Genomic DNA, 19,422 nt, shown 5'->3' on the forward strand with positions numbered 1-19,422 from the left:
AATTTTGCAGAATAAATCCTATCTTAAATGCATAAAATATGATGAGTTTTATACTTGTGATTTATCACTGCATTAATATTTTTTAGATTTGGTTATACAGGGTGTCTCAAAAAAGTTAATGACTGATTCAATTTATTTTATTGAAGAAATCAAGAATAGCAAAACTGAATACTTTGAAATATTGTAGATGTTTTGAAGTTTTTGTAAGCATGGTAACTTTTTTGAAAATTTGATTAATCAAATATGCGCAAAATCAAAAATCGGAAAAACTGGAATTCACTAATGCAAAAAACAGAAAATCGAAAAATACAAATCGTAAAAATCGAAAATCTAAAAATGAGTAATCAAAAAATCGAAAATTCAATGAATCAAATACCTATGTCGATCGAAAAGTGGAAAATCACAAACCTCAAAAATCGAAAATTGAAAAACGGGAAAACCAAAAAATCGAAAAGTCAAAAATTTGTAATATTGAAAATTAAAAAAATCAAAAACAAAAATAAAAAAAATCGGAAATTAAAATAATCAAAATATATAAAGTAAAAAAAATGAAAAGCCTAAAAACTGAAACGAACAGAAAAATTGGAAAAACAAAAATTCGAAAAATCTAAAATCGAAAAAGTGGAGAATCGAAAATCTGAATAAAGCAACTTGGAAATTCTGAAAATTGGAAAATCGAATACCAAAAAATCGGAAAGTAAAAAAATTGAAGTCTAACAGTTGAGAATGGAAAAATTGAAAAACCGAAAATTCTAAAAATCGACAATGGACAAATTGAAAATCGCAAAATTTAAATTGAAAAATTGAACATAGAAAAATCGATGAATTGAAAAATCGAAAATTCGACTACTCGAATTTTCCAAAAATCGAAAAATCATAAAACTGGAAAATCCAAAATTCTAATCATCGAAAGTCTGAAAACTGAAAATCGAAAATTCTGAAAAGCGGAAAATAGAATATCGAAAAATTTAAAAGAAAGAAAATTGAAGTCTATAAACCGAAGAATGGAAAAATTAAAAATCAAAAATTCGAAAAATCAAAACCGAAAAATTCAACAATTTAAAAAGAAAATCGAAAAATCAAAAATCTGAAAATTGAAACTCGAAAATTTGGAAAATCGAAAAGTAAAAAAATTGAAGTCTAAAAGCTGAAAAATGGAAAACTGAACAATCGAAAATTCGAAAATCAAATATCGAAAAATCGAAAAGCCGAAAATCGAAAATTCAATGAATCTAATACGTAGGTCGATCAAAAAACTGGAAATTCACAAATCTGAAAAATCGAAAATTTGCAAGATTGAAAAACCGAGAATTGAAAAATCAAAAAACCGAAAAATGGAAAAATCCAAAAATAGGAAAACCGAAAATTCGAAAATTCATAATATTGAAAACTCTAAAAGTCGACAATTCAAAAATCAAAAAACTGGAAAAAAATAATCGAAAAATCGAAAAGTACACAAATTGCAAAGCCTAAAAACTGACGAACAGAAAAATCGAAAAATCATAAAACCAAAAAGTGGAAAATCGAAAACTGGAAACTGAAAAAACGAAGATTGGAAAATCGAAAAATCGAAAATCGGAATATCGAGAATCGACAAATTACAAAACCGAAAAATCGAAAAATTAAAAAATCGGAAATCGAAAAATCAAAAAAAAACGAAAATTCAAAAATCGAATAATCCGAAACTAAAATAATAGAAAAGTGGAAAAGTAAAAATTGCAAGGCCTCAAAACTGACTAACAGAACAATCGAAAAATAAAAAAAAATCGAAAAATATCTGAACATGGAAAATCGAAAAATCGAAAATCGGAAAATGAAAAACCGAAAAATCGAAAATCGAAAACTCGAAAATTCGATGAAACAAATACTCGAAAAAGCGAAAAGTAAAAAAATTGCAAGGCCTAAAAATTGAAAAATCAAAAAATCGAAAAAATGAAAATCGAAAAAACGACGATCGAAAAAAAATCAAAAAATCGAAAAGTGGAAAATCGGAAAGTCACAAAATTGAAATCTAAAAGCTGCAAATTGCAGAACCATAAAAACTGAAACAAACAGAAAAATCGAAAAACCACAAAAGCGGAAAAACGAAAATCGAAAAATCGTAAAATCAGAAAATGGAAAATCGAATAATGGAATGTTGAAAAATTGAAGGTCGAAAAATAAAACAACCGAAAAATCGAAAAATTTTATGATTAATGGAAAATCGAAAAATCGAGAATAGAATAATTAAAAAACCGGAAAATCGAAAAATCGGAAATCGAAAAATTAAAAACGTAAAATCGAGAATTCAAAAATCAAAAAAATCGGAAAGTAAAATATAATCGAAAAATGCAAAAAAATTGCAAAGTCTAAAAACTGACGAACAGAAAAATCAAAAAATCAAAAAATAGAAAGACGAAAAATCGAAAATTGAACGAATGGCAAATTAAAAAATCGAAACATCGAAAAATCAAAAAAACGAAAAATAAAAAAATCGAAAAACGAAAAAACTGAAAACTCGAAAAATCAAAACACCGCAAATTCAAAAATCGAATAATCCGAAACTAAAATAATAGAAAAGTGGAAAAGTAAAAATTGCAAAGTCTCAAAACTGGCGAACAGAACAATCGAAAAATAAAAAAAAATCGAAAAATATCTAAACATGGAAAATCGAAAAATCGAAAATCCGGAAATGGAAAAATCGAAAAATCGAAAATAGAAAACTCGAAAATTCGATGAAACAAATACTCGAAAAAGCGAAAAGTAAAAAAATTGCAAGGCCTAAAAATTGAAAAATCAAAAAATCGAAAAAATGAAAAAAGAAAAAACGACGATCGAAAAAAATCAAAAAATCGAAAAGTGGAAAATCGGAAAGTCACAAAATTGAAATCTAAAAGCTGCAAATTGCAGAACCATAAAAACTGAAACAAACAGAAAAATCGAAAAACCACAAAAGCGGAAAAACGAAAATCGAAAAATCGTAAAATCAGAAAATGGAAAATCGAATAATCGAATGTTGAAAAATTGAAAGTCGAAAAATAAAACAACCGAAAAATCGAAAAATTTTATGATCAATGGAAAATCCAAAAATTGAGAATAGAATAATTAAAAAACCGGAAAATTGAAAAATCGGAAATCGAAGAATTAAAAACGTAAAATCGAGAATTCAAAAATCAAAAAAATCGGAAAGTAAAATATAATCGAAAAATGCAAAAAAATTGCAAAGTCTAAAAACTGACGAACAGAAAAATCAAAAAATCTAAAAATGGAAAGACGAAAAATCGAAAATTGAAAGAATGGCAAATTAAAAAATCGAAACATCGAAAAATCAAAAAAACGAAAAATTAAAAAATCGAAAAACGAAAAAACTGAAAACTCGAAAAATCAAAACACCGCAAATTCAAAAATCGAATAATCCGAAACTAAAATAATAGAAAAGTGGAAAAGTAAAAATTGCAAAGTCTCAAAACTGGCGAACAGAACAATCGAAAAATAAAAAAAAATCGAAAAATATCTAAACATGGAAAATCGAAAAATCGAAAATCCGAAAATGGAAAAATCGAAAAATCGAAAATCGAAAACTCGAAAATTCGATGAAACAAATACTCGAAAAAGCGAAAAGTAAAAAAATTGCAAGGCCTAAAAATTGAAAAATCAAAAAATCGAAAAAATGAAAATCGAAAAAACGACGATCGAAAAAAAATCAAAAAATCGAAAAGTGGAAAATCGGAAAGTCACAAAATTGAAATCTAAAAGCTGCAAATTGCAGAACCATAAAAACTGAAACAAACAGAAAAATCGAAAAACCACAAAAGCGGAAAAACGAAAATCGAAAAATCGTAAAATCAGAAAATGGAAAATCGAACATTCGAATGTTGAAAAATGGAAGGTCGAAAAATAAAACAACCGAAAAATCGAAAAAATTTATGATTAACGGAAAATCGAAAAATCGAGAATAGAATAATTAAAAAACCGGAAAATTGAAAAATCGGAAATCGAAGAATTAAAAACGTAAAATCGAAAATTCAAAAATCAAAAAAATCGGAAAGTAAAATATAATCGAAAAATGCAAAAAAATTGCAGAGTCTAAAAACTGACGAACAGAAAAATCAAAAAATCTAAAAATGGAAAGACGAAAAATCGAAAATTGAAAGAATGGCAAATTAAAAAATCGAAAAATCAAAAAAACGAAAAATAAAAAAATCGAAAAACGAAAAAACTGAAAACTCGAAAAATAAAAATACCGCAAATTTGAAAAATCAGAAACTTAATAAAATCGAAAAGTTGTACTGACAGACATAAAACTAAATCATCAAATCAGTTTATTCAACTTAAAGAAAAAATATCAAAGCCTACTTTACCATATAAAAATCGTTAATGGATAATAGAAATGGTGGATGCGCCGGGTTTGTTTTCTAATATTTTTCATAAATATATTTTTTTAATTCTGATAGACATCGTCGAAACTGGGAGAAAAAATCATATTCAGCCCGATTTAAAAACCAGAGCGAATGTCCCGAATCCGCGCATTTTTTCTTTCGTGCAGTGAAATTCAGCCAACGCAACAAATTCACATCGAGAAGATTACATTTCTACATTTGCCGACGCGATCCACCTTATAAAGATAAATACTACCTAAGAACTTCTCCATTCATTCTTTTTTAACTTCGTTGTTGTCTCCGGCTTTGAAGCTGCTCGCTTTTCTGGCATAAACTCTTTTATACCGAGTCTCGAATTACCAATAAAGGAAGCAGTTTAGTTAACGATCTTTAAAATGCTCTTTGTTTCACTTCCTCAGTCTCAGACCTGCAGCGAGCTTTCAAATTGAACGATCACCATAAAGGCAGAGATTACGTCATTACAAATTCACTCTCTCCGAGATGTTGCTGCGACTTTCGGATTGCGAAATAAGTTGTAGAAATTCCTCGAGGAGGACAGGGAACGTAATCGGACGCTGGCTGCAAGGGTGGGAATAAAGGCAGCCGCACTGAATTAATTTTTCACTCACTTTGGATATCCGGAGTAATCCGGCCGATAAAATGGTCAGACGCTCGCCGAGTGCAACAGGTACGCTTTGTCCTTGCAATTCCCGTTTCCAGTAGTATCCAGGAACCGGATGTCCTTGCGCGACGCACGGCAGCGTGACGTCCTCCCCCAAGACGACGCGTCTGGCGTTGTACTTGTCGACGCTGATGCGCGGCTGGACGTTGCCCTTAGGCTCGGTCACTATTATCCTGCCGGGGTACATGCTCGTCTGGACTTCACCTGAAAGGAGACAATGGACAACACGGTTATATAACCGAGAAACACCAGCATAAAAATTAACAGAGATCGTGAATCTCCTTTCTTTATGGCTCCAACTCCCGAATCAAGAAAACTCCCCTTTTAAATCTCGCACGCCCCGTTGTCCGGCTCCCTCCACATTTCCCCGAGACTATATTACCCCGTTTCCTAAATGTGTTTGTGGAACTTTTCCAATTCGATACAAACAGCATTCTCTTCTTCCTGCGACCAACTTTTTCATTAAAAAACCGCCGGTCCCAAATATTTTTACAGCCCAATGTTTGCTTGGCGAGTCGGGGTATTTCTTGGGTAAACAGGAACTACACAGCGACAATTTCCAAACTCCTAATGTATTCCGTACGAGAGCCAAAGCAATTTTTTGCCGAGAGGGAAATAACCCCGCAAACTTCGCGGTTGCAGAAAGCAAAGTTTTAAATAAACTCACTTACTGACTCTTTCGGATCGAATTACCCAAATAGTGGGAGCTTTAATGCTCCAGGAAATGCAATTTGCGCTCCTTGGAACACTCATGCCGTGAATATTTAATTAAAGGAGTGCAGAAGTTTCGAAGAATAGCGACAGTGTCAATGGTGAAAAGCAACGAATTTAAGGATTATTTCGTTAATTTACCCTTTTCATTGATCGAGCTAAAAGTATGATTTTAACATGAGTCTGACCTGTTAAACGGTTGACAGTCCGACAGCCATAATTCTTGTAGCCGTCTCCTGGTCCGACGTTCGCCACGTAGAGGTCTCCGTTGCTAAGGACGACATATTTTCCCCCTATGTCCGTGTTGGGATAAATGTTTACAGTTTCGTCCTGGACCCAGGACGTAACCATGACGTACTCGGTCACATAATTCGGAATCTTGCATTTTAGCACCGCCGTGTTTCCGGCTATTACGTATTCGTCGTGCACTTGGACGTCGTATTTCTGCTTGACAACTGCAAATGGAAAAGCCACAGTGAGATACGTCGGGACATTTCCTGCTGAATGCGCTGCAGGAATTTTTCTTTCAACAACAAAAAAAACATGTAAAAAATGAAATTGTTCCCTTGTTGTTAGTTGTTCCAAGTAAATAACTTGCGCGAATTTACGTCCTTCCCCGTGTTTCATGAATAGTTAAAAAATCCGCTTCATAAATAGATAAAGAAACGTCTTCCCAAACTGGTCGTATTACGCCGATCAATCGTAATTTAATTTAACAAGTTTGAAATCTCGCGCACCTACACGCCGAATCTTAAAGTTTTTCGAGCCGTTTTCACCCTCAAAATGCTAATTCGGCCCCGAATAGCCCATTTATTTCGTATACTGGCTGTTGGAAGTTGAAACTTTTAAATTGGGCAAGTCGAGCAAAAAAGTTGTTATGTACTTGTAAGTCCGTACACACAATATAACTTTACAATGTAAATATACTCTCAACTTTTCCGCTTAAACTAAACGTGGGAATTTGATATATGGCTGATGATAAAACGGATCGGGTAATGATTTCCAGTGGCTTTTGTTCGAATAGGGGAATTTTGTTTGGAATAGTGGTTTATTTTACGAGGTAATCTCGATAACTACACGGGCCCGAGGTATGGGGCAAATGTTAATACTTAATTGAAAATGCAACATATGGAATGGGGCTGATTTGTATCGAGCGGGGCTAAATGATTCGTTTATTAACTGATTTAGCTGAATCGTGTTACGGCCATAAGGGACGCGGAAAATCGCTTTATTTATTCATCCCGGCACCGAATATTGCCGGTACGATTTTGACCGCCGCTTCGATATTTAATGCTTTAGGTTTATTTATCACGAAACAATTACCTATGTACATTTGTTTTTAAACAAAGAATCTCCAGTGTTCATTGTAGAGCCACATTTAATTTATAATGTTTAATTTTGGTGACACGACGCTCACAACCATGTTGTTATATAACTTGCATAGAGTGTCAATGATTTTTTAAATCACTGGTTTTTGGTTTAAAAAAATCGGATTTTTTCCCAACCCTCTTCCTAACAATAATGGGAATTTTATACAATTGGATACCACTGCATTTGTGGTTTATGAATCCGTGTTGATTTTTTAAGGTTATCGGAAGTATGGCAAATCGTTAGTTTTCTGTTTATCCCCCACTCCAACTGATGACATCATCTTACAATTTTGCCAAGTAATTATGTAGCATAGTACAATTTAATAATTTTTCAAAGAAGCGGGATTTGTTGGATTGTACTTCAGGTGCGAGGAAAGTTCAGCGAAAGTAGCCTTCGACCAGTTTTTTATCAGTTTAATAGATTTTAATGCGAAAAAAGTGCCCAATTTGTCACAGTTCGATCAGATGCAACTTGGCCGAGTGCCAAAATTAGTTGGCAAAAAGTATAAACGGTTTATTATTATCTTTGTTGTGAAAATTTGTTATTAGAATTTGTTAGTGGCATCTTAATTTTTGTTACTGGTTTATAAGAAATTGACTGATCCATTGAAAATATTCTCTGTAGTCAGCGGTACGTAGTTCAGCATTTGTTGCGATGTAGCAATCAATTTTTAAGTAACTTCCGTGGGGAACCTATAATAAATTGGAGGGTTTTTGTAAATCAAGAACTACAAGTATTAAAAAAGTGGTTTGTTCTATTTTGTAATAGAACGACGTTTTCCTGGTTTGGACTGTTGTCAGTTTTGAAGTGTTTAGACCTTTTGTCCACTTCGTAAGGAACATTTTCGTGTTTATTATTATTATTTCTATATAAATAAAAAACTAAAGTGGAAATTTCTGTGAACATCTATTTCTGAAAAAAATCAGTGTTTGTGGTTTCGAAGATTTTTGAGAAAACTGCTAATTGTGCAGATATTCTAAGTAAGTATTAAGTGGAGGACTTAAGTTGATTATTACCATTTTAGACATGTTTTAAGTTTCTTGTTGTCGAAATAAATCTACATATATTAAGAAAACAAAGGCAAAATATAAACCCCGCCCACCCACCCTATCTCAATTGTGATGATTTTTTTATTCGTCGTGAGCCAAGAGGGCGTAGCTTAACTGCAAAATCCTGATTTCTCCACGAGAAATTGAAACCATATTTCTGAATATCGTGTTGTTCAAAGAGTACTATGTATATTAAGAAAAATTAAGCCCCACCCATACCTGCCTTGATCTACATAGTAATGAAGTTTTCATTCGTTGGCAGCCCTAGGGGCGGAGCCTAATTGCAAATTCCATATTTCCCTCCAAACATTCACCATTTTAAACGTGTTTTAAGTTCCTAAGAATAAAAAAATCATTACAATGGAGATGGGATGGTGGGCGGGGTTAATATTTTGCCTTTTTTCTTAATATACACAAAATTCTTTGAACAACACGATACTCAAAAACATGTTTTCAATTTCTTGTAAAGAAATAAGTATTTTGCAGTTAAGCTTCACTGCGAATAAAAAAATCATCACAATTGAGACAGGGTGGGTGGGCGGGCTTACATGTTGTCTTTTTGTTTTAATATGTGTAGACTATTTTCACAACATGAAACTTAAAACATGTTTAAAATGGAAAATTTGCATACGGAAATATCGATTTTTTTTCCTTGCAAACATGTACCATTTTAACCATGTTTTAAGTTACTTGTTGTGAAAATATGGCCATGTATATTAAGAAAAAAAAAAGGCAAAATATAAGCCCCGCCCACCCACCCTGTCTCAATTGTGATGATTTTTGTATTCGTCGTGAGCCAAGAGGGCGGAGCTTAACTGCAAAATCCTGATTTCTCCACGAGAAATTGAAACCATGTTTCTGAGTATCGTGTTGTTCAAAGAGTACTATGTATATTAAGAAAAATTAAGCCCCACCCATACCTGCCTTGATCTACATAGTAATGAAATTTTCATTCGTTGGCAGCCCTAGGGGCGGAGCCTAATTGCAAATTCCATATTTCCCTCCAAACATTCACCATTTTAAACGTGTTTTAAGTTTCTAAGAATAAAAAAATAATTACAATGGAAATGGGATGGGTGGGCGAGGTTAATATTTTGCCTTTTTTCTTAATATACAGAAAATTGTTTGAACAACACGATACTCAACATGTTTTCAATTTCTTGTAAAGAAATAAGTATTTTGCAGTTAAGCTTCACTGCGAATTAAAAAATCATCACAATTGAGACAGGGTGGGTGGGCGGGCTTACATTTTGTCTTTTTGTTTTAATATGTGTAGACTTTTTTTCACAACATGAAACTTAAAACATGTTTAAAATGGAAAATTTGCATACGGAAATATCGATTTCCTTTTCCTTGCAAAAATGTATCATTTTAACCATGTTTTAAGTTACTTGTTGTGAAAATATGGCCATGTATATTAAGGAAAAAAAGGCAAAATATAAGCCCCGCCCACCCACCCTGTCTCAATTGTGATGATTTTTTTATTCGTCGTGACTCAAGGGGGCGGGGTTTAACTGCAAAATCCTTATTTCTCTACGATTTATTATAAAAACATGTTTTTCTGTATGGTGTTCGTCAAAGAATGCTGTGTATATTAAGAAAAAATTTAACCCCACCCATGCCTGGTCTGATCTAAATAGTAATGAAGTTTTCATTCGTTGGCAGACTTAGGGGCGGAGCCTAATTGCAAAATCCACATTTACCATTTTAAACATGTTTTAAGTTTCTAAATATCAAAAAATCATCACAATTGAGACAGGGCGGGTGGGCTATCTTATATTTTGTCTTTTTTTAATATTTGTGGACTTCTTTTCACATCATGAAACATCTTTAAAATGAAAAATTTGTATAAGGAAATATCGATTTCCTTTTCCTTGCAAAAATGTACAATTTTAACCATGTTTTAATTTTCTTGTTGTGAAAATATGGCCATGTATATTACGAAAAAAAAAGGCAAAATATAAGCCCCGCCCACCCACCCTGTCTCAATTGTGATGATTTTTTTATTCGTCGTGACTCAAGGGGGCGGGGCTTAAGTGCAAAATCCTTATTTCTCTACGAGTTATTATAAAAACATGTTTTTCTGTATGGTGTTCGTCAAAGAATGCTGTGTATATTAAGAAAAAATTTAACCCCACCCATGCCTGGTCTGATCTAAATAGTAATGAAGTTTTCATTCGTTGGCAGACTTAGGGGCGGAGCCTAATTGCAAAATCCACATTTACCATTTTAAACGTGTTTTAAGTTTCTAAGTATCAAAAAATCTTCGCAATTGAGATGGGGTGGGTGGGCGGTAGTTAATATTTTGCCTTTTTTTCTTAATATATATAAAATTCTTTGAACGACACGATACTCAAAAACATGTTTTCAATTTCTTGTAAAGAAATAAGTATTTTGCAGTTAAGCTTCACTGCGAATAAAAAATCATCACAATTGAGACAGGGTGGGTGGGCGGGCTTACATTTTGTCTTTTTGTTTCAATATGTGTAGACTTCTTTTCACAACATCAACTTAAAACATGTTTAAAATGGAAAATTTGTATAAGGAAATATCGATTTCCTTTTTCTTGCAAAAATGTACCACTTTAACCATGTTTTAAGTTAGTTGTTGTGAAAATATGGCCATGTATATTAAAAAAAAAAAATGCAAAATATAAGTTTCTTTTTACACAACTTGTTTCCGGAACTGTCAATAAAACTACATAAATGAAGATATTACGAATTAATAAAGGCGTTTATGGCCTTAATAACGTCGGGTTTATGCTTAATTTACATTTTAATGTCCTCGCACGCGTGATATTAGAATATTTTGCACTTTATTACAATTGCCATATAAAAATGTTTTAACCGTACCCCAAGACATAAAACAAAATTACTAATCCCGGACGAGAAAAAATTCACGACACCGTTTCCATTTTTGGTTGTCGCGAATTGTCGAAACTGAAGATGCTATTAAAAGCACCGAAACCGATCAGCAACAAATTCGTTTGACTGATCAACCGGTGCGTTTTCTATTTCCCGATCGCATAACCCCAATAATGAAATTTTAAGTAATTCCGCTTCACTTATATTCTGAATTATTGCCATCGTAAATAAACCATAAAATCGAACACATTTATACCTATTGCTCGTACCCTGTATTTTATTGCTTTTATTTGAAATGAACACGTCTCGAGTACCATTTTACTAAATCACTTAAGGCCGTAATAGATTTCCGTTCATGTTCAGAAAGTTTATGTATATCTAGGGCGAATTTACGTATGGCATAAAAACAAAAACAGACGACATAAACTTTTTTATGGAACATTAAATATTCGCTCAAAATCACAAAGGAAAAGACAAACGTAGAAAATTAGGGTCCACCACAGGTCAATAAAAAAAGCCTCAAATGGAAACTCGACGTTTGACCGGTTTTTCGACGTAGGACGCAACTGAAAATACGACAACTCAGCAGCATCACATTTCGCCGACTCAGCAGCGCCAAAACCGTCACGGTAAACCCCGGAATCCATCGCATAAACTTCAGCATACCTCCCCTTTGAATCTGCCAAGTTCTCTTTGTCTCGTTTTGAAAACCCACCACCCATCATCTCTGCACGCAAATCCGCCATAAATTTTCCAAATCCTATTGACATACAAAAGTGGCGTAATGCGTTTCTCCCTCTCCCGAATTGAAACGCGTTCAAACGTCTTAATTACGCCTCCGTGTTCGAACAAAGTCCCTGAATTCGAGCATGTTTTGATATGTCTGAGGTTGCCTCCAAGACAAAATAGCTAATCAATGGGGGATGTGAAGGCACGATTTAACTCCCCCGTTAAGTTTGTACACGTGTTCTTGTAATCAGCAGTAATTATCCTTGACGGATCGACTTAATTCGATTTGATGGGAACGAAGAAGTTAAGCGATGATATTTTCAATTACGTAAAAATGCTCCCAGGGAGAATTCGCATATTTCAGGATCGTGATATGTAGGCGCGTATTGAATAATTGATAGCATTTAAAAGCTCTCAGGTAAGCAGATGCGGCCGGCGGGAGGCCGGGAGGCGGAAGGGGGTGTGCTTCGTCTTGGAAGTTTCGGGGGGTAATGCATTAACTTGATATATGATTTTTATTATTGAGAAATTGGAACACAACAAAGCTTGAAGCGGAACGATGAGCCAGACACAAACAGAGCGACTCAGCAGCCCCAAATTACACACACACATACATAGGACTTTATTCATGATAAAATGATACATGTTTAGGCGGAGTCTAGCCATAGGCTATTCCACTCAACCTTACAAAATAAATATTAATTGCAAAAACAATAAAATAAAATAAAATAATAAAATTAACTTAGAGATGCAATATCTAGGAAGAAAATAATAATATAAATATGTAATAACCACAACAAAAATATATAATTCACACAATAATTTAACAGTGAATATTAAAAATATAGTTTATAATTATCCATATTGACCACTTAAGAAGGTATATGATCAGAAAGCCAAGTCTCCGTCACCGCTACCACATCAAAGTCATTGGAATATATTAAATTCTGAAATTCAGTAAATCCTATAAACACGGAACGTACATTCAAATGAGCTATACTCATTAGCTTAGAATTATTTTTATTTGAGCTAGTGGCCATAGTCAATTTTAGATATTAATATATTAAGCTGCTTCTTGTACATAGCGCACTGCTGCTTGTCCCCGCATACATGTTGTGTCGAAATTAATGAATTTTTGTTTTTTAAATTATACTCAGCGCAGTTGATACATTTATAAGACTCACTAGTACACTGTTTAGCTTCATGACTTAGAGAGCACTTGTAACATACTGACTCCTCATTTTTACAATCACGACTCCATATCTTAGGCATTTAAAACATTTTAGTATCCTAAAGTTATCATTACATTTACATGAACGCCAACCTACAAAAACTTTACCCTTACTCACTAAGATATTACGAACTTGATAGCTTACTTGCATTACAACATTAAAACTTTTTTTAAATTTTATCCTAGTTATAATTTTAACATCACTGGTAATAAGGGTTTCATCAAGCTCATTAGATGTTACTATTTTTCTGATCAATCTTGCATCATCATATTCAAAAAAATCTAAATCAATACCTTTAATTATAACACGCGGACTCCACTTTTTGCTCTTCTCAACAGAATAAGCTTCACCCAACGTAGATTTAAGCTCTTGCATCAGCACGCAATTCAGCACAATTTTACGTATTTTAAATTTATCGTGTTCAACAAATGGCATTATAGGTAAAAATTTTCTGAAAAAGTTTAGAGGAGTTATTGATTTTGAAAAGGATACTTTACTTCTGTCACATTTTAATAAAGAAACTATAATACCGTTACGTTCTGATAATGATGATATTATTGCAATTCCACCGCGATGTGAGTTTGTTTTTTGGTTATCGACAAAAATTAAAGAAGATTGTGTTATTGTGTCAAAAGAATTATGTTCTGAAGTCTTTATTGCCAACAGTATTGTTAGACCAAAAAATGGTAAAATTCCAGTCAAAATTCTCAATACAAGAGAAACTGAAGTATGTTTGAAAAACTGTGTACCTGAGTTGCAAAGATTATGTGAATATAACATATGTAAATTTGAGAGAAATACAGTTCTGGCTGATAGAGTAGAAAATTTATTAAATTTGTTAAACTTAAAGTCGTTAAATCCACAAGAACAGAAAACAATTGAAAATATTTGTGCTAAATACGCTGATATATTTCATTTACCAGAAGATAAATTATCGACTACTAATTTATATAAACAATCCATTAAACTGAAGGATAATACAAGTTCTATTTATGTCAAACCCCATAGGATTCCACAAACACAAAAACTAGAAATCGAAAAACAAATACGTAACATGTTGAAAGATGATATAATAGAAGAATCTAAAAGCGAATATTCGTCACCACTTCTTCTAGTTCCAAAGAAAAATGATAGAAATGGGGAAAAGAAATGGAGGGTAGTTATCGATTATAGGTTACTTAATCAGAAAATTGAGGACGATAAATTTCCCTTACCGAATATAACAGATATTTTAGATTCATTAGCGGGAGCGATATATTTTTCGCATTTAGATCTGAGTCAGGGATACTATCAGGTAGAATTAGAACAACAAAGTCGACCTTATACAGCTTTTACTACAAACCAGGGGCAGTTTCAAATGAAAAGGTTGCCGATGGGTTTAAAAACAAGTCCCAGAGCTTTTTCACGACTAATGACAATAGCAATGTCTGGTTTAAATTATGAAAAATGTTTTGTCTACCTAGATGATTTAATTGTATTTGGAAGAAATCTACAAGATCACAATTCTAATTTAATTAAAGTATTTAACAGGCTTAGGGAAGTGAACTTGAAACTTAATCTAGTAAAATGTGAGTTTTTGAAGAAAGAGATTCTTTATTTGGGACATATTATTACATCGAATGGTATTTTACCTGATCCTAGTAAAACTAAAATATTAAATGAATATCCTATTCCGACAACAGTTGATGAAGTAAGACGATTCGTGGCATTTGCTAATTACTACAGAAAATACATACCAAAATTTGCTGAAAGGGCAGCACCCTTAAATCAACTTTGTAAGAAAAATGTATAACATTTGAATGGTCTAAATCTTGTCAACAAGCTTTTCTAAATCTTAAAAATGCTCTTACGAGACCTCCGGTATTGGATTATCCAGATTTTTCAGAAAAAAATGAGTTTATTTTACAAACTGATGCATCTGGGATAGCAGTTGGAGCTATTTTATCAAATCAAAATAGTAAACCAGTAGCTTACGCCAGTCGAGTTCTAAATAAAGCCGAATTGAATTACTCAACTATAGAAAAAGAGTTATTAGCTATAGTCTGGGGAGTGAAACATTTTCGACCATATCTGTATGGTAGACGGTTTAAAATTTTAACTGATCACAGACCACTGGTATATTTATTCAATCTTACCAATCCCTCTAGCAGATTAACTAAATTTAGATTATGTTTGGAAGAGTATGATTTTGTTGTTGAGTATGTGAAAGGAGCAGATAATGTCTCTGCAGATGCTTTATCACGAGTGAGTGTGTCATCGAATGAATTGAAAAGTATGAATGAAAATTTGATTGCTGTGATGACAAGAGCGCAAGTAAAAAAATGTAAATCCAGTGACCAGAAATATGACAATTCAGAGATTACTGCAAACATACGGACTGATCACCCGAATATTGTAGAAATACTCAAAAAACCCAAAGATTGTATTGAATTGGTAGTTAATCCTAAGGCAATTTCCAAAAGTTTTGAGAAATATCACAAAGAAAAGATTGGAAATTTTACCTATATTCCTGCTGTGTCAACAATTTACACAAACCTAAAATCCCGATCGGCATCAGCGCGAGACGAGTTGTCGAGAGAATTAGCGTTAATTTGTAAAAAATTTGATATTACAGAGTTGACAGTTTTAAAAAATAATGATAATGCGCATGTTATAAGAGACCTAGCTAGGATATGTAATAATGAAATGAGCTCACAGGGTACCCAAAATACAAATAAGTTCAACCTTCCTTTTCCAAGGATTTATGTTGTGTCAGGAGCTCAACGTGTATTTAATAAAGATGAACAAACAGTAATTTTAAATGATTTCCACTTACTACCAACTAGTGGTCATGCAGGAATTAACAGAATGCTAAATAATATTAAAAAATATTACTTTTGGCCAGGATTAGGTAGAGACGTTACGAATTTTGTAAAAAAATGTGATAGTTGTCAAAAACAGAAATTTAGTAAACATATAAAAGAACCAATGGTAATTACATCTACACCATCTTCTTCATTTGAGAAAATCTATTTGGATATCGTAGGCCCCATAGAAAAAGATTTATATGGTTTTAACTATATACTCACACTGCAATGCGATTTAACTAAATTTGTAGAAGCGTATCCATTAAAAACCAAAGACACGATAACAGTAGCTAAAAATTTTGTAGAAAACTTTATTTTACGGTTCGGAATTCCGAAAGAAATTGCTTCAGATCGGGGTACGGAATTTATTTCATCAACAATGGCTGAAATTTGTAAACTATTGCATATTAAGCAGTTGCATTCTACATCTTACCATCATCAGAGTATAGGGGCACTTGAAAATTCTCATAAAGTTTTAGGAGCTTATTTGAGAACGATGACAGAAAATAAAACGAGATCATGGAGTACATGGCTATCTTATTGGTGTTTTTCTTATAATACTACAGTACATACGGAAACAAAGTACACTCCTTATGAATTAGTTTTCGGAAAAAAATGTAAAATTCCTAGCAATTTAGTTAAGGAAATTGAGCCAATGTATAATTTTGACGATTATTCTAAAGAATTAAAATTTAGGTTACAGAAAGCACATCAAGATGCACATTGTAATTTAGTTGCAAGTAAACTTAAACGGAAAGATAAGTACGATAAAAATGCTAATCCCATAGTTTATAAGAAAGGTGATTTAATTTTAGTGCAAAACGAAACAGGTGATAAATTAAGTGTTGTGTACAACGGTCCTTTCGAAGTTTTAGAAGAAGAAACACCAAATGTGAAAATAATTAAAAATAGTAGACAGGTAACAGTGCATAAAAATAGAACAAAATTATATCATATCTGCTATGTACGGCTCACGTTGCATGTAGTGTAGCATGTCTTGTAAAGTCATCAAAAGAAAATTTGTAATAGTAATAGTTAGCGTAGGTCATAACATGTTTAGAGTTAGTTTAAACCAAGTTTCAGATGAATGATTGTGCGAATGTGTTAGTTTTAGACAAAAATTACATCTAAATGTTACCTAAATGTAATTTTTTTTTTTTGTCCGGTAGAGGTGTAGTATAGTGTCAATAAAATGAGTAGGGAAAATTGTTAACGTAAGGAATAGATATAAGAGGTGATTGTACAGTTGGAGAGTGTGGATTAGGTAGTGTTAGAATAAAGTTCTGAAGCGCAACCTGCGTTTCTGTGACCCTTCCCCCCCGTACTCCGTGCCTAAATGTAAGCAGACAACAAATATAAAACGGCATATAAATGTTGAATATTACGCCGACTCAGCAATTTCAAATCGAAACGACTAACCCAATTGATTTGTCTTCCTTTGAATACTAATAACACGACAGAGTACATTCCTATGACCGTAAAAAATAATGTTACGTTACGCTAACTCAGCAGACCCAAGTTATGCCGACTTTTTAGCTCTAGATTGAGTTATTCTAAAACAGGCGTCGAGAAAATCCAGGTTGTCCAATTTCCTCGCTACTTAAAATTTATGGGTAATTATTCCCCGAACCAGCCAATTATCTCCCAGCCTTGCAGCTTGTAAAGGCCGCATTTAACCCCCGATCGGGTGTTCTTGTCCGGCTCTGAATACCTGATGTGTTTCGAGCAGCGCGTCTCAAGAGCCGTCGTTCACCGCAGGCCTGAGTGCATCCGGCCATAATACAGAATTTAGAACCCATAACGAAGTCTATCGTCAACCCATATACCTCCAGGTAATGGCTGTACACACCTGGAGCGGATTTACCGCCCCATGACGACTTTCGTGCGCTCGAGCGCGCTGTAATTCCGCGGAAAATGGCCGAATTTCCATTTTAATTCCGACCGCTGTCAATTCAATTTGATTTTAGAGCCTCGCCACACAACATCGCGTTTATTAAGAACGCCCCATTTTTTACCAGCCGCTCCCGATAATAAGCGGATAATGGTGGCGACGATTTATGTCCGACGTTCTTCAGAAAAATCGCAGTAAGTTCTAATTTCGTACACGGAAGGATTATTTCTATCATAAATAAATGACGTTTACTGCCCGCGGCGGTGTTTTTATGTTGAGGGAAATTTCTTTTTTTGGAGGCATTACAACGGCGACGTCTCTTTATATGGGTTTTATATGTTTTGTGAGCTGGGTCGGTAGGGAGAGCTCCGGTTTAATTATGCTTCAAATGAGTCGGAAATTGTGTAAGAATTAATCTGTTGCGACATGTTTTTGTGATGGCTTGCAGCTAGTTGTGTAATTTGGGGGCGGGGAATTAACGGGATGGCTCGGGGCCAATATAACTTTAACGAATTACGCGCGAAATCGAAACTGATACGAATGCGAAACTCCGGGAAATGAAAATCAGATATTATGCAACCAATCATATACATGTTGAGCTATTACATACGCCACCGCATCACTTCGGTTTTATTACTGAAACAACTTACGTACTTATGTTCTTTCTAGTTTATGCTTGCCCCCTAAGTCCGGCTCTGCCAACGAACGCGTCGTTGTATCGAGATCCCGTCTCTTTCGAGCCAAATTAACCGTTTAACCTCCGAATAGTTGCCTATTGTGGGGATCTTTGAGTAAAGTTGGCTTTTGACCTCTCAGCCGCGTCAATTAAGCCCGAAAGGAAACGCTTAAAATCGGTTTTGCGAAAATTTTATTAGGTGACCAGCGTTAGTGGTCCATTGTTATTCAGCGCGTATCGCCGAGGTGTTCTTTTTGCTTCAAGAAGCTTTTAGCGAATTGAATTCGCTTTAGAAACAGCAAAGGGTTTTGTTGGAGTGGAAAAAATGCATTCGGCGTAGCAGACGTTGTCGTCGTGTTGAGGGCAGTTTTTTTGCCTTTTGGAGAGGCGAAGAGGGGTGCTAACAAAAGTGATTGCATCGATATTCAGGGCTTTGTGTCACACGCGGCGAGGAAATGAGTGAAACGAGCGAGTTGTGGAGAGTGCCGCATTATAGGTACTCTGGGCCCATTGTGACAAATATTACGGTATTTCACTAGAATAGAAAATGTTTTAAATTAAAGCAACATTTTCGCACCTTTCCCTTTGCATTAAATAAAATAAATAGGCCCCGAAAATCTCCCATTAACAATTTTTAATTCAAAAATTCGGAAACTTGACGACTGCATGCCTGTTGTGTTTTTTTTCTCATTACATTTTTGTAGTGGGAATTTAAAAAAAAATTGCGATGACGTCATCAACATTTTTGCAAGGACACGTATATCAGTTGGGATAGATGTAGTGTAATACTAAGAATAAAATTATTATATTCTCAAATTTTCGGGAAAATGAATTGGGTCGTTTTGAATATTGATTTGTAATAATCAATAAAATAACGAAACAATTTACTCACGTATACCTACGTATCAGAGGCAACTGAAAATCGTGTATGTATAAACATTCTTAATTTAAGATGACAGGCGTAACAGCATACGTGAGAGTCAAACAGAGAAACTGTAAACAAAACGACCATC

At 33.8% G+C, this 19,422-nt stretch overlaps 1 protein-coding gene across 5 annotated transcripts in view; it reads right to left on the reverse strand.

Moving 5' to 3' along the window:
• The window catches only part of LOC135126174 (cell adhesion molecule Dscam1), a 139,749-nt gene that overhangs the window by 50,420 nt on the left and 69,907 nt on the right, over window positions 1–19,422 (reverse strand). For all 5 annotated transcript variants that reach the window (XM_064052018.1, XM_064052019.1, XM_064052016.1 and 2 more), the window contains exons 4-5: window positions 5,940–6,206; window positions 4,988–5,244 (exon numbers count right to left, since the gene is read on the reverse strand). In XM_064052018.1, coding sequence (XP_063908088.1) covers window positions 4,988–5,244; window positions 5,940–6,206 — 524 coding nt within the window. The remainder of the gene's footprint in view (window positions 1–4,987; window positions 5,245–5,939; window positions 6,207–19,422) is intronic.

This window comes from Zophobas morio, unplaced genomic scaffold (assembly GCF_036711695.1).
Source record: "Zophobas morio isolate AGI-343-1 ecotype UQ-CSIRO unplaced genomic scaffold, CSIRO_AGI_Zmor_V1 ptg000010l, whole genome shotgun sequence".
NCBI classification, from domain to species: domain Eukaryota; kingdom Metazoa; phylum Arthropoda; class Insecta; order Coleoptera; family Tenebrionidae; genus Zophobas; species Zophobas morio.